This window comes from Opisthorchis viverrini, assembly GCF_000715545.1.
Source record: "Opisthorchis viverrini unplaced genomic scaffold opera_v5_62, whole genome shotgun sequence".
Taxonomy (NCBI): Eukaryota; Metazoa; Platyhelminthes; class Trematoda; order Opisthorchiida; family Opisthorchiidae; genus Opisthorchis; species Opisthorchis viverrini.
The window spans coordinates 740,559-755,448 of NW_008751718.1; the positions used below are offsets into that span (position 1 = coordinate 740,559).

General features: G+C 41.3%; 2 protein-coding genes across 2 annotated transcripts in view; one reads left to right on the forward strand and one right to left on the reverse strand.

Annotated features, from left to right (window-relative positions):
- The window catches only part of T265_04003 (hypothetical protein), a gene marked incomplete at both ends in the record, with an annotated part of 76,645 nt that overhangs the window by 36,405 nt on the left and 25,350 nt on the right, over positions 1–14,890 (forward strand). The window contains 2 exons of the mRNA XM_009168621.1: positions 4,531–4,717; positions 12,164–12,238. Of these exons, the coding sequence (XP_009166885.1) occupies positions 4,531–4,717; positions 12,164–12,238 (262 nt within the window). The remainder of the gene's footprint in view (positions 1–4,530; positions 4,718–12,163; positions 12,239–14,890) is intronic.
- T265_13384 (hypothetical protein) lies at positions 9,775–13,775 on the reverse strand (the record flags this gene model as incomplete). Its single annotated transcript, XM_009168653.1, has 2 exons — positions 9,775–9,929; positions 13,473–13,775. Coding segments are annotated over 2 exons (456 nt in total), but the record flags the coding sequence as incomplete, so codon positions are not given.

Genomic DNA, 14,890 nt, shown 5'->3' on the forward strand with positions numbered 1-14,890 from the left:
GGCACAAATAGCATCATGTATAGACTGCACATAATTGAATATAAACAAATCCTCGGAGGGGGTTATGCACGATTTCACAAATCTCGGTTTCACTTGTTTTTTATTACAACACCATGCTATTTCTTTAAATTTGACGGTTTAACTGACATGCCAATCGGACCTGGTCGCATTCATTGCACACGTGTATCAACACCGATGTTGATTTCCACGCCAGAGCCTCATTGGCTTTTTAGTACTCAACTGTCTGACATACATTTCTTAGAACTGGTGCAACTGTGTTTTTGTCCCTGTTTTTTAGACCATCCTAAGCAGGTCCACATTTCTCTCCATGTTTTATAACTTTTGAAGCGCAACGGAAAACCACATGATGTGGAGGGGATCCCAGTCTTGCTTTTCCGATACTCTAGGACGCTTAGTAAGCTAATAAAACGAAAATTCATACCATTTAAAGAACGTACGTCAAATTTTGCGTCAAATGTAGACGTATACGTTACCAATCTCTCCAAAACGTTTCTGTGCAAAGCGCACAAAAATAGGCTTTTTGCTGGCAAGCAATACTCATTCAATAAACACTCAATCTCAGCCCATACACTTTTGTGAGCAGTCCAGGACTCTATAACCAATGTACGGTGATGTGGTGGAATGTAGATAGCTTGGGTGCGCTGCCTGATTGTTTGTCCGTTCTCCAACCTTGGCAGTTGGATTGTAAACGGCTAATTCTCAACCGAGGTGACGTTGTCAGTGCTGGGTTGGATGATGTCAGTTGGATCTGGGACGAATAATTAACAATCCTTGTTTCAAGCTCGGCCAGATGACCAACAATTGAACATTGACTGTCCTTTTTCACTAGTATGAACTGATACCCATCAGGTAGTCTTATCTACTCAGTAAAATACACGTCTCCCTGATGACAGCACTCGGGAGTACTTTGTTAGCACAACGCCGGATAACGGCCCGTCACAATCCCTTCAAAGCAAGCAGATTACAGTGACACAAATTTTATTTGATAATACCAAATTCTTAGTTGGCGGCACGGTGTAACGAACACTGAATCACAAACTTTAATACGTATAAGTGAAAGTTTTCATGGAACAATGGACATATTTTTCACTCCAGTGCGCCACGCAAGTAGGGATTACAAAAATGCATAGACATTCTGGAATCCTGCGCCTGATGGCCGATATCTCTGGATCTCCGTAACAATGAAATTCTCGATAATGTTTCTACCGAACCGAGGAGTACCCAAATCACTGCTCCAATGACGTTGGCTTCACACGATTTTAAATCTCTTTTAGAAAAGATTACTTCCATTAAATTGATAAAATTAATATGGTTGTACTAGGCAGAATGGTCTACGCCCAGGACTTCTTTTGAACGGCGTATCTAGAACAATAAGTTTGCACACAACCAATGTGTAGCTTTGTTCCAAGGTACATATTGTAAAAAAATGAATGATGTCACAATGGCAGACCGTAGGAACCGGTGCTCGCAGACATTTTAATGGGCTAACCGGATCAAAACCTCCATGACAGGAATGTAAGCATGGCAACACACTAAATTTAAATAGCACCGATAATGACCAATTTGTAGGATTATATTTTATACCAAACAGTGCTAACAAGTGGCTGCTATTCACAGATAAATAACGAAAGAACTACAAACTAGCTCGTTGGTTAAGCAACGCGTGGATAAATCTCTAACGGCCTCTTCGTAAAAACCAGTTAGATGGCGCAGTTTTTTAGAGTTCAGCTTTGCTCCATCAAAAAGTTCGTGCCGCAGTAAAGAGCTCACTCAACAGGCTCATCTGCGGTTTAACCCTCAACAGCGTCACAAAAAGTTCATATACCTGAACTGAGAAAAGCTATTCATTGAGACTTATGCAGTCATGGTGCAGCCATTAACTACTGCAAAAAGTCAGTCCATCTGCCGCTGCCATCTGGAAGAGAAATCTTGCTCTTGATTAAACGCCGTTTAGTTGCAGTGAACACACATGCCTACTATTGTGCTGTTTCTACCTTTTGCCAGCAAAATATGTGCACTCCAAGCCCACCTAAAACGATCGATTCGTCTCACTCACCAAATTCAACTTGTTGATTTTTCGTATCTATTGGTCCCTGTCTACCGTTGGGACTACCAGTTGCATGAAAACATGAACATCGGGTGCGTACTGAACTGCCGGGCTGGAACTTACTCACACTGTTCACACGCAGCTACCAATAAGCGTCATATAGATGTTGGTTACACTGCGGGTCCAAAGACGTTTTCAGTGTTTTTTAGGCTGAATAAATAATGGATAGTGGGACATACATCCTCTTGATACGGTTTCGTAGGAATTCAAGTAACCACTGACTAAAATTTTGTTGAAATTCATTCCATTTACTTGTGTTGTCCAAATGTGTATTCTTCGTAGGCACTGAACTTCATTCCTTTAGCAATGACCACATTCTTTGGATTATTAGCATAACTGCACATCCGCCACTGATCTTCTCCGCCAATCATTGGCTAACCAATTCAGCTCGGAGTTTACCGCTCTGCTTCAGCGACACACTGTTCCAGTCTTTAAAGTCAATCTTGGAAAGTAGCATGGCTTTGGGAAGCCTTGTTAGTACTACTTCTTGTATAAAATGCTCGCCCAATATTAAAAGACTGTTAAGCACAAATGAGCTATCCACGTCCAAGATGGCCTTAGGGTGGTTCTCGAGCATGGTTACTCTCCATTACAGTGGTTCCGTAAAATTGTAACAAGTACAAGACGGTCAAAAAATATGCAAGTTTCGGAAAGTTTCCTACCGTTTTGAGCAAAAATACATACTTTTGCTTTTTAATGATGGAGAACTGTGTTCTTCATGTTCCCTAGTAGCGTTACGATAGATCGTAATAAACAATGAGGTGCTTAAGTGCGTCGTCTAACGATGACCGGCAGTTTCGTTCTCCAGAACAGACTAGAGTTTACCACCCAACGGGTACTGATGCTTGCCAGTCAGTATACACACCTTGGGAATGCAGCACAGCTCTCTAGCCTCACACTTTCTGTTTAGTCTGTCCCGTTGGGCTGGTGGACGGTGATTATTCGTAAAGGACATTGGAGTTTTTGCGGAAAATTACTGAATGGCACCAAGCAAGGCGAAGTAAACCAGCAAGTTTCAAACCTTTTTCGTCTACCGCAACAGTTCTTCACTTGTTAGCGTACCTACTCCTGGGAAAACATTTTCATTATAGTACTTTTAAAACTTGCATGTCGCCGCGAGAATCCTTCTCATTAACCATATGGCTTGAATGGGGTTTGGCTACCTTTCTTCCTAGTAGCACAACTTCATCAAACATAGGCTATCAAGAAACGGTTTTAATCAATCATTTGTATCGCTTGTTAGCTGATGTGCAATCACAATTGAGAAAACTGTAACAAATATCATCTTCGGTTGGTCTAATTTCACGTCTTAGCAGGTTTAGGGCCAAGCAAGTACGTTCACCTTGTCAGTATATTACCTTGTGCAACGAAAAGCGATTCTGTGAAATGATTGACCGGAATGTGCTCAGAAGCGTATATATTTTGATTCATAGCGAGAATGTGACTGGCTTCCAATAACTTCAGATACACACAATGGCCCAAGTGTAATCACCGGTTCTCAAGAGTGCATATTTCAGACGTTTCACCTTAGATTATGCTGTCTGCACTAATTTTAGGGAAATGAACCTAAAGTCAATGGGTAGTCTGGGAATTTGCAAATTCGATGAATGCGAAAAAGGATAAAGCCGACAGTGAAATGTTGGAGAGGTTTCATTAGTAAATTATTACGTTGAGAAAATATACTTTGAATATCATGTCAGTTAAAACATGCGACAGCCTTTGTGAAGCTCGTCCATTGAAGAAAATATCTTCAAACGCGTGGTTCATTTTTGTTGAGACCAAAGTAGTACTCTTAATGCATCGTTGTCGACTTCTTCCTGTCAACCTGACCAGTGAACCCAATTGCTGAGGTTTTCTGCAGTGAATTCAGCAAAGTTATGGTGATCAAAAAGAATATATATACTTGTCTTTCGACATTTTTTAACAATACGAAGATGTTACCCGGCTTCTTAGTAGCCGGCCAAGGCCTATGCGCCAAGTGGTCTGCATTTTGTCAGGGTTATTTTACGGTAATGGTTACGAAAACGGCTCGGTTCCATAGCTTTATCGAAATTATCTCAGCATAAAGAGGCTTTATTGCGAGACACTGACACTTTGGATATAATAGCAAATACGAGAAAAACACCCAGGGACGATCGAATAATGTCGCATAGTGAGACTTATAACGAAACACAGAAAGGACCATAGAAGAGGTCATTTGTATCAGCCTTGGTAAGGGTATCTGATGGTTGTCACTTTTCAGTGTTTGTTTGGAGGAGTTGCCAAGTTCAACGGTCAGTGATTAAGATGTACGCGGGCGCTAATGAACTCAGAGGAAACCTACCGTTGACCCAAATGTCTCAGTAAACGTGCTTCCTTGGTCTAGATTATGATAGGATTGGACCACTGTGTACCTATTTTAGTGGGTACATCACCAAAGATATACGATGCGATTTCATACCACGTACCTGCTTGAGTGACCTCGATAAAGAACTTTTTCTGATTGCTAGAGAAAGCGTATCTGTGGATCTGACTACAGTGGATGTGCGTGACTTACCCGCATGTCGAGAAAACCGTGTGCATGTGTTGTCAACCCCACAAGCAATGCTGGTGAGTGACTGGAACTAGGGAACGATGCACATGCATGTATGTGTGCGTCTAGGTATGTGGAAAAGTTTGACAAGTTCAAGCAGTTCTGACAAATACACTCATTTGCAAATCATATTGGTCTTCACGGAAGACTCAAGCGAATCTCTCGTTTATAATGTTCATCAACTGAATGTGCTGCACAAAGGCCACCATATGTTTCAGTTGATACGATATCCGCCGTATCGCAGTATATTTTCATAAATTTTGTTGAAAACTCTTCGACAACCCACGACCGGTTTTGCCCTTCTTGGGGCTCATCAGGTGGGTGAGTATCGTACCAACCAAAACAAGGGGCAAACTTTGTGCAGCACATTCAGTTGAAGAGCATCGTATTGAAGCGGTTCTACTCAGCCCGCACGTCTGAGGCACACGAGGCGCGTTGGATAAAGGAGGATCTATGGTAGTGGTGGTCAGAACCTGACCAAGCACTATGGCGCCCGTTTATGGCCACCCGACTTGACACGGCCATCAAACGGAACTTAATGCAGGTTTTAAACCAAGGAGTTGATACGTACTCCGCGAAAACCACGGGTTCAATTAATTTAGGATGAACGTTCACCAGCCTCATTTCTGTACGAAGCGTGCCGAGAATACCAATGAATCAACGCATCATTACTAACAGGATCATATAAAGCATCCGTCGTTCGCACGGTCAACAGTTATTAGATAGAATTCAGAGGAACATGAAGTAAAGGATTTTATGGTGTTGGTTAATTCCCGAACAGCATGAACATCGTCATTCTAAAACGGTGCGCCTGCAGGAACTTAGATCTCGTTGCCCCGGCCGTGGTCTTGGATATTGTCAATTGTTGGTTCACACTGATCATGCTGCATGAACCTAGTTGAGCGATGATGTTGCATTTAACTTCAACATTTGGGTTGCACAGAACATCACAGAATTCACCGCATACTCGGACGCACACGTACAAACATGCACACGGTCCCCTGGTTCCGACCGCTCACAGGTTGAGGTTGAGGTTGAAGACTATGCGTACGGTTTGCCTGATTCTCAGTGGGGTCGCGTAGGTCGGCTGGAAACTCAGATACACATGAACAGAGGTTGGGATTATTAGCTACTAATTACCTAGTGATTGACAGTTCCACCAGTCACTCAACTTTGTCAGTCATGAGTTGCGCGGTTTGAAAATTGACAGTTGTGCAACCCGCATGACCTTGAACACAGGAACGCTTTTAGTTTATTTTTTTGCTTATTCTAGAAAACGGGCTTTTGTGCCACCTGCCTGTTATTATGTTATGTTATTGAACATGATAATAGTAGTCTCGGCACCGGCACACCTATACTTCACCGTCCTCTATATCGTTTTTAGCGCTACCTTCCACTATCCGCAAACTACTTTTGAAACTTTCTGTAAGAAGTTTGAAAACACCTTTAGTGGTGATAACAACTTTTCTAGAACCATTGGTTTATTGAAGCATTTTCTACTTCGTGAGTAGCACCAAAAGAGTGATGACATGGGATAACTAAACTTCCATGATTGAAAGTTACTGACTGCATTGTGTGCAAAACTCTCAAGCAAAGTAACAATCTCTAAATTTTGTTGAGCGGCGTTATCTCCGAACGGAAATCTCTCAGAGTATTGTGCACACATATTACTTTATTAGGTAGCAACATTAGGTTTCCGTATAGATAAGAGCTTGCTCAGTTTTTAAACTAATGACATTTTACGTTTTAACTCTGACGAACTCAGTAGTTAGCCTTTGGAGTGCCACCTTCGTGCACGTCGTTACCAAAATTTCCATTAGCAATTTTGAGCCAACTACCATATAAACACATGATAAATGAAGCGTGCAGCGCAATATTAACTGCGCAAATATGCTTAACATGGCATATTAATCATGTAGTTCATGGTTATAATTACCCGTTTTTAAGTAGCGCGGCTACATCAGATAGGCCGTTGTAGACGAGTGTATTACACTCGAACAGTACTGCTACACCTCCTGAATACTCACTTCGCATTGTTCAGGTTGGTTTGTTCTTTCAGTTCACAATTTACACTAGAACTCCGGCTCATGCCTCTTGGTGGCATGTGAATTTCGTTGAAATGAGTCCAGCTTTCTTGTGAGGTGTGTTGTGTTCGTTTCTCTGGACACCTGTCCAACTGCTTGGCCTCGCAATCCAAGTTTGAGTAAGATGCACGAACTAGTAATGCCGTACGTCCTAAAGTGGGTGTTCTTGGACGACGTACAAAAACTTCAGCTTGGGGTGGATTCTGTGGCGGACAAGATTGCCGAGGATATTTTGTATTACTCGAGCCCGGAGCGGCATAATTGGGTACGATACAGATTAGCTGGTGAGTGCTTTTAGGTGTGCTGTGTGTGGGTCTTGGTGGCCTTTGTGTCGACTGGCGATAGCAATTGGTCTGACTGGCATCAATTTTGTCTGACTCTGACTGACAGCACACTCTGTTTGATGACTCGTTGACCTCTTTCTGGGTAGCTGATAGTTCAAGATGCAGTGGGGGACGAAGGCTTTGTTCCACAGAGTAAGGAAGACAACTTCAGGAAGAAAGACATATGGACATGCAAATATTAAATGTGTTGTCTAGCTGTATTTCATAATGAATTGCCTGCAGCACAAATCGTGAAATATAATGGGGTCTCGTTTCAAAGTATGTAGGCAAAATTTTCATTGCATGAAAAACCCTTCAGAGTTATTGGAAACCTAAAGAAGGATATGCTTACGCTACCGATGCAAGTTGCAGGAACTTAGAACGTTCTTAACCACAGTCGCTTCCGTTGAATTTTCGGAACACTGACGATGTAAGCAAAAGCTGATAGTTGTCCTGTTCAAACCGCTCCATAAAATATCACGAAGCTAAACTCGTCAAACCGTTTGAGTCTGACTCGCATCTTCCTTAACAAATTCCTCACCTGTGATTCACAATTCACTTGACCTTTTAAAAGCTCTGAAGCCAAATTGCTTCAAAGATGAACTCAGACTTGTGAAACATATTCAGGTAAATTCAGCTACCGATTAGGAAGATAGTATGGCATACTGCAAGTATACTGTGACGTAACATGGTTTGCCGTAGTATATCTTACTGTAACAGAGTTCATTATGGTACTGTCTATTATACTACCACATAGTGTAGTTTGGTTAGGCGTGGTATAATATGAAAGCCATTATATGAAAGCCATTGGTATGGGACAGTTTCCAAGTGCAAACGGGGCGTCAGTGGTGTCCAAATGTCTGGTAAGTTTCCAGTAAAATAATTTCAACGAAATTGATTATGGTGTCTGGTAAGGTGAAAAACGACAGGATGCCAAAATTAGCTCATCTAATTTTGCCATTGGCTCTGTAAATCCGTAGAAGTTTTGCACGCTACATCAGCTCGGCAATGACCTGCATAATATCTTAAATGACGCCAGCGAAGATGAAAATCCAGTTCATGCAACCTTATCTTATTCGAACTGTCTTTCCGACTCGGAAGATCCCGCTCATCACTGACCAAATTGTCATTACAAAAGGGCTTTTGCGAAGTAATGTAAGCGATTGAGAGTGGAGCCACTATTGGTCCGTCCGCTGATAATACTCCGTATTCGGACGGATCTGGCGTGGAAGTACACAACAGACACTGATTTATTGCATACATATGCAATAAATCATTGCAACCATATGCAGTTATGGTTCAATTATGCTGAGCCCTCTTCACTCGGGAAGTTTATTGTTTTCCTGTCAGTTGCCATGACTTCTCTGGTCAAGGTATAGAATCGAGCGAAAAATGCATGAAAAGCATGTTGATTCACCAAGAAGGTTGGTTTAACACTAACAGCTCAAACTCAGAGATGGATGAACTGAGTGAATCCATTTTTTGCAGATTGCAGTAGCGGACTACGATTTACGGACCACCTTAATAGCCACTGGCTTAGTCTAATGAGGGTGCTAAAGCATGTTCAATAACTGGATTCCTTCGACTTCAACGAACAAGTGTTGAGTGATTTACAGTCAGCGCTTAGAACCGATAGCTAGTGGGAGTATATAATTCACTGAAAATTAGTTTGTTCTGGCATCTTAATACTATTTCTTGTGTTTGACAATATGCATGTGACTTTACAGATTGACGTGAGTCAACCTGAGGAAAACGAAAAACTTCTGGTTTAGAAGATATGCTTCATGACAGCGGGCAGTTGTATACACAGTTTGTATTTGTTGTTAGAACACAGCTTCTCGGGCTAAGAAATGGGCTATTAAATTTCAATCAAGTCAGCTCCGCTGGTGGGGTTTTTGAGTTACGCCAGGTGAGCTATGCCCTGACACTATCAGTAGCCGTGCGTAAAACGAAACTGACACGCAAGCATGTTTTTGGATTGCCGATAGGCTCTCGATGGACATATAGTGAATTGCTTCCTAGCAGTGCAAGTTTGTATACATTTATGCACATGCCTGTCATTTTCTCGCATGCGCTTTAGGATCCGTCTGTCATAGTAGTTATGTTGCGGGAAATCTGGACAAGTAATCTGACCAGCACCCCACCGCACCTTGATATAAGTAAACCATTCCACAGAGGACAGTTAACCTAAGTGAGAAATTAGACTGCTTCGCCTGGCGTAGTCAGGCAAATCTATGTGGAAAATCCAGAGTGGTTTTTAATCAATGATTGATCTCAGCCAAACGCGCCAGATCGGTCAAAGTCAGCTGAAACAAGAAGAACTCAAGTAAGGCAGGTGCCGCAGAGTATCATACCATAACATTACCGTAAAACGCAGGTAGGAAAACGATTTATATCCATTTCATTGCGAAAGAATCTTAGTATTTCTTCCAGTCTTTCTCGACAGAAAGGTAGCATACAAAGTGCCTTGAGCGGTGCTGGACTATTCGGATTTAGTTCCAGTGAGCGGGAACCTCACGCAAAACTTCAGTGAATATTATTTAATCTTTAGTTTTCCACCAGGTTGCAGAGTTTCATAAAGATTCCGCTATTCATTGAGATTTTCATCGAGAGAAATAATAGGTGTTCACGTGAAAAGCAAATGACTCACAGACAGCATATACGTACCTGTCATGTGGCCTTCTTTCCAACGCTATATATTTTGAAAATTCCGAATGCATAGTTGAAACTGCCTGAGGGGCTTCAAAAGCGTACGATTCGCTCGTTGCGGTGTGCTTTGTTCGGTTGCGATTTTTAGCGGAAAACCCGCGCCTGAGAAAGTTCTGAGAAAAGAAACATGAGCGACCCAAATATTGGTTAGTGACAGAAGACGCTCTCCACGTTCCTCCTTATCCAGCAGATTTTAGCTATCTTGGTGTATTACGTTATCCGTAAAACAACTGACAAACATATTACCGTCCTTTTGTTTATATTACTGCTGGGATATTCTCTTGATTCCTTCAGACTAAACCATCACTAGCCCACTCGACTGTAAGTATATGATCGAACTAAAAGATAAAAGGGAAAAGCTTGGAAAACCCAACGCAGCACCACACGTTTACAGTCTTTGGAAAATAACGTATTGTCATTTTCTGGAGAAAGTAAACAAGTAATGCTCGATAACTGAATTGCAAATGGAAATCTTTGCATGAAACGAAACATAGGATATTTTATTCGACTGATGACCATGACTAATTTTTTTAAACCTTCAGTGCAACATCATTGTTCAAATGCTTCTCATGTTTTCACTACCTCAGACTGGTTTTATATGTAGTTTTCCAGATGACTTGGAAACTGGAGGATATGGAACTAATACAGCAACCCCAGTAAGCATATCTTGTGCTTCGAGCATTGTATGTGTAATCTGCTTCACTGCTGGATAACGGCCAGTGCTTTATTATTATATCGGGAGACAGAAACAGCCACTGGTTTGCAGGTAAGCGTTGTACTGTCGAGCGACACACTTCATTTTAATATATTCCATTCTCAAGCATATCACAAGACACACTGGTCTCGGCGACACAAAATCTTAACTCGTGGTTAATGTCCAATAAAACCAGGGAGATACCGAAGTAGCGGAAGTTTGTACAGAGTCAATGAAACCACATCCAGCCTTGATATACTGATGGGTGCTATGGGCTCTAACCAGCATAATTATAGTCTTCTTCAACTCGTTGCTAGGTCAATATATGCAATTGTTTGCACAAATTTGTATTCCAGGCAGGGAACTGCACCAGGTCCGGACAAAAGTACATAGCCGTCAAAAACAAATGAATGCCAAACTTGGTTTGGTGAGGCATAGTCTTGTGGTAGCCTGCGACTTTTTTAATGATACCTCTCTTTCTATAACCATCCTTATAACAACGAAGAGTAAACTGCATTGCATTTCACCCCTAAAAGTGAGTTAAATCAAACTTTAGACCACTGCTTCCCACGGTGTCTTGCAGATATTTGGATGTATATTTCGAACGAGAAGAATTACATGAAAGTTACGTGTATTGCTGTCCTTTAGCGACCCTCACACAAACTTTACAGGTATCATTGGTGGACTATACCAAGCACTCTTTGGCCAGATGCAAATGATATTTCCATTCTTCTAGCTAGAAAAAAGGTTTTTCGAAGAGGTTGCATGCATGGACACTTGAAAGCTCTTTCAAAAGCCTGATAAGTTATATAATGGAAGATCCCAAGGCGTCAGTTAGAGTTCAAAGGAACAGAAAACTGTGGGGAACTTGTCAAATAAACTTTTCGGCCGAATTCCACACGCAAGTGCGCTTTGCAACATGTAGCCCGGTAAAATCAACGCACCTACTCTCATTGTAAAGCTAGTTTCCATACGGTATGGTATAATGACTGCCTGCTCTCCAATTTCGCATCCGTTGCATGAGATTTTGTTAGACTCGTCTTCCAAAATTTCCTGCCTTGGGATCGAAAACCACCGTTTGATGCAGAGGCGATCCATAAATAGGATGCTCTAAACTTGCAATACTTTTGCCAGACTGAGCTTCTAGTGGACTGAACAGAGTTCTGATAAAACACGCTTTTAGGTGGTATCGCAGTCGGTATTTTCTGACTTTTCAGCGCAGACTTCCTGGCGAAATTATTGTTCGAAATATCCTCATAACATTGTATTATATCACACTAAATTGCCATTATGGATGAATTGTTAGAAGCCACTATGGGTTGTGTGCTTACTTCAAATTGTTTTCTGAGCCAAATTATTTGGACGTCAGGTACATTCTTCTTTGGCAATCCTAATGCCGTCCGAAGCGTTTTATGAGAACCACACACTGAAACCATTAACATCGAACCGTAACCAACTTTTTGCATGTACATACATGCATCTGCATCTTTTGATGGGCGTGTTTGACTCAGTGAATAAAATTATCTTCCCTCCTTTAATACATCTGGTGTAACCAATATATTTAAACCTCAAATAATGATACGATTATCATTGCGTCTGCCCTTGTTAACTGCAGTTGGAAAAGAATTCCATGCTGACATTTTCTTTTGATAGAAGGGACGAGGACCATCAATTCAGGCTGAGGCGAGACCCACATCCTGTACTAAACTGTATTTAACAAAGTTCCATGTAAGTTGGGCCATATGATTAACCTCTTGCTCATCTCATGCCAGTCAGTCCCAGGTTCATCACTGTTTCGAAAAATGCCAACTACCTAGTAAGTTTTCACACACTGGATTTTACCGAAATACCACATACACTATATACCGCTTATCGCTCACCCGGTGAATTCTTTGGAAGATTTACTCTAATTCGCCCTTACTTTTCTTGCGATTAGAAGGTGGAAGAGAAATCAGCAATGGAGATCAGTAGTAATCTTTTTGCTTACCCAATGGATACTAAACTGACATAAAATTACGGCGTCCTCTGCGGCTTAGCTAGTCATAAGTAGAGTGAGTCCAAAAAACTAGTGACATCGGACCTGACAAATTCACTGCTTCGTTGATAAACCGCCTGAAGCATTGCCCAAGGTGGCTGGTAGTCTTATTCTGCGAATAATTACGCAACTTGTCAATAGACTTGAAAACACGACCGGTCTTGTTTGGGGACAGCATACAAGCCAACTGCCAAAAGTATGGCCTTGGGGAGCTGTTTTCTTAGGAAAGCGTTTCCTACGTAATTCCTTTTCCACTGGACAAACCAAAGACGATTCTTCTTAATGAATTATCTTTTCATACAATCGTCTCAGCGAGAAAACTGCAGATGTTGTTACCGACTGGTTTCTTGAAGGGCAATTCTTCAAGTAGGATCTTTAAGTAAACTACTAATCACTGTGCGTCTTGTGAATCTCATGAAGTTTAGTCTTGTAAGCTCCCGTGTAAATCTTAGGCATTATGTATTGAAAAACAAAACTTCATGCAAAACTACTCAGCGGTACAAAAAATTGGACATAAATGTTATTCATACAGTTATAGAAAGCCTTTTGACAGCCCACCACTGTTTTCACTCTGCTCAGGTAGGCAAAGTCTCTTTGTTCTCATTAAAGTTATTTTCCGCGTAATCGACAAATCGCTTACTAATAAACTGCACTTATGCCAAGCACTGATTCAGTCGGATCTCCCTTTTGTGATGTCTTCCAACGAAATTTACAGTGCAACGGCCTCGACCCATTCTGGCATCGCTTCTTTCTGTCCTTTCCATTTCTGACTCTCAATAAAACCGGAAAATTACGTGAGATCTGCTCTACATCACCAGATAGGTAATCTCCGTTACGCAAAAAGCGTTCAACATTAAACCGTGATCTAAGTAAGGGTTTGTTATAGGTTTTAATTTTATGAGAAAAAACCGTTTCAAATCCACTCACCAGAAAAGACTTATTCTTAGTTTCTGCGGGCTTCGCTTGTGTTGACATAGATTTATCCGATCCGTAGCCTCCAATCGTGCATCTTTTATTATCTGGTTTTGTTTCTTCCCTTTTGATCCTAGCATCTTCCTGTTTTTCTCTTCGCTGAGTTTGAAGATTTGATTCGTCAGTCATAAACAACGAGGCTGTTGATTTTGTAAGATTCAGGCTTGTCATTGATCCGCTAGTGTGTTCGGCTAAACCGATTCCGAAACAATGATGTGACGATGTCATGGATTGCGTATCTCTCCCAGATTTCTTCATTCTGGTAATACATAAAAGTTGGCCATACAAAGAAGAGTTTAAAAGACAGTCAATCGGGGAGCGTCACAAACGGAACTCACAGAACTGCAAAAAGTGAAGCGTACTGTGGCTTTGCAACACATCGAATACTACTGAGCATTGTTACACAAAGAAAAAAGGTTCAACCGAGGTCTAAGTCGTAATCAACAGTCTTCCGTTCTTAAAACAAGCAAGCATATCTTCCTAATATAGTGAGCTGGACTAGTTTTAATCGAGATCTTTTTCCAGTAGATAAAACCAGTCGATGTCGAAACCCGGAATACCTTATGCAACTGCTTTGCCCCAACTTTCAATCAGCTGCGGAGGGCTTCTCGTGAATCTCCAATGAGATTTGAACCCTCGATCTGCAGACCAGTGGAAGATCAGGAGCAGTTAACCGGCACTGTGAAGAACTCGCATGTACATGAACAACAGTGAATCTAATCCTTTACGCACTAAACTTACACGACACATTCACGTGTTGACTAGCTCTTTGAATGACGATTTTTCATTACATGTAAATGAACATACCTTCCGGGCTACTCTTATTTTGATGATAGTGTGAAGAGAGTTTGAAGAGGGGGAGGAATTCCTGGTTCGATGGTAGTTCTCTATCTCCTCAGAGTGCTGGTGGATCGGAAAGCTATCAGGACAATTTCGACTTTCTACTCAGCAATTCTTATGTGGTCATAAAGGAATACTAGAAGAGAATACTAGTTTGGGGGACACCGTAGAAAACTGTTCCTAAAACCAAAAAAAGAAGCTATCTATATAAGAATAAATTAGTAAAAACGGCTTCGCAAATAATGCTTATTTCGTTTTGTTCGTTTTACTCAAATGTACGGCCGAATTTGCCACTGATTACTACACATTGCACAGCTGGTCACGCATCCAAGTTAATTCTTTGCTGATGTGTGTTATGTCCTCGAGCGTTAAGTTAAGAACGTATTGGACGAAAAGGCGTGCATGTTACTCTTTAATGATGCTCAAAATAAATCATTGTAATCCCATTTGTATCCACTTTAGCATAAATTTTTAAGTCCCATTATTCATTCAAATATCATATTCCGGGAATATTTATGCCTATCTAAATATCT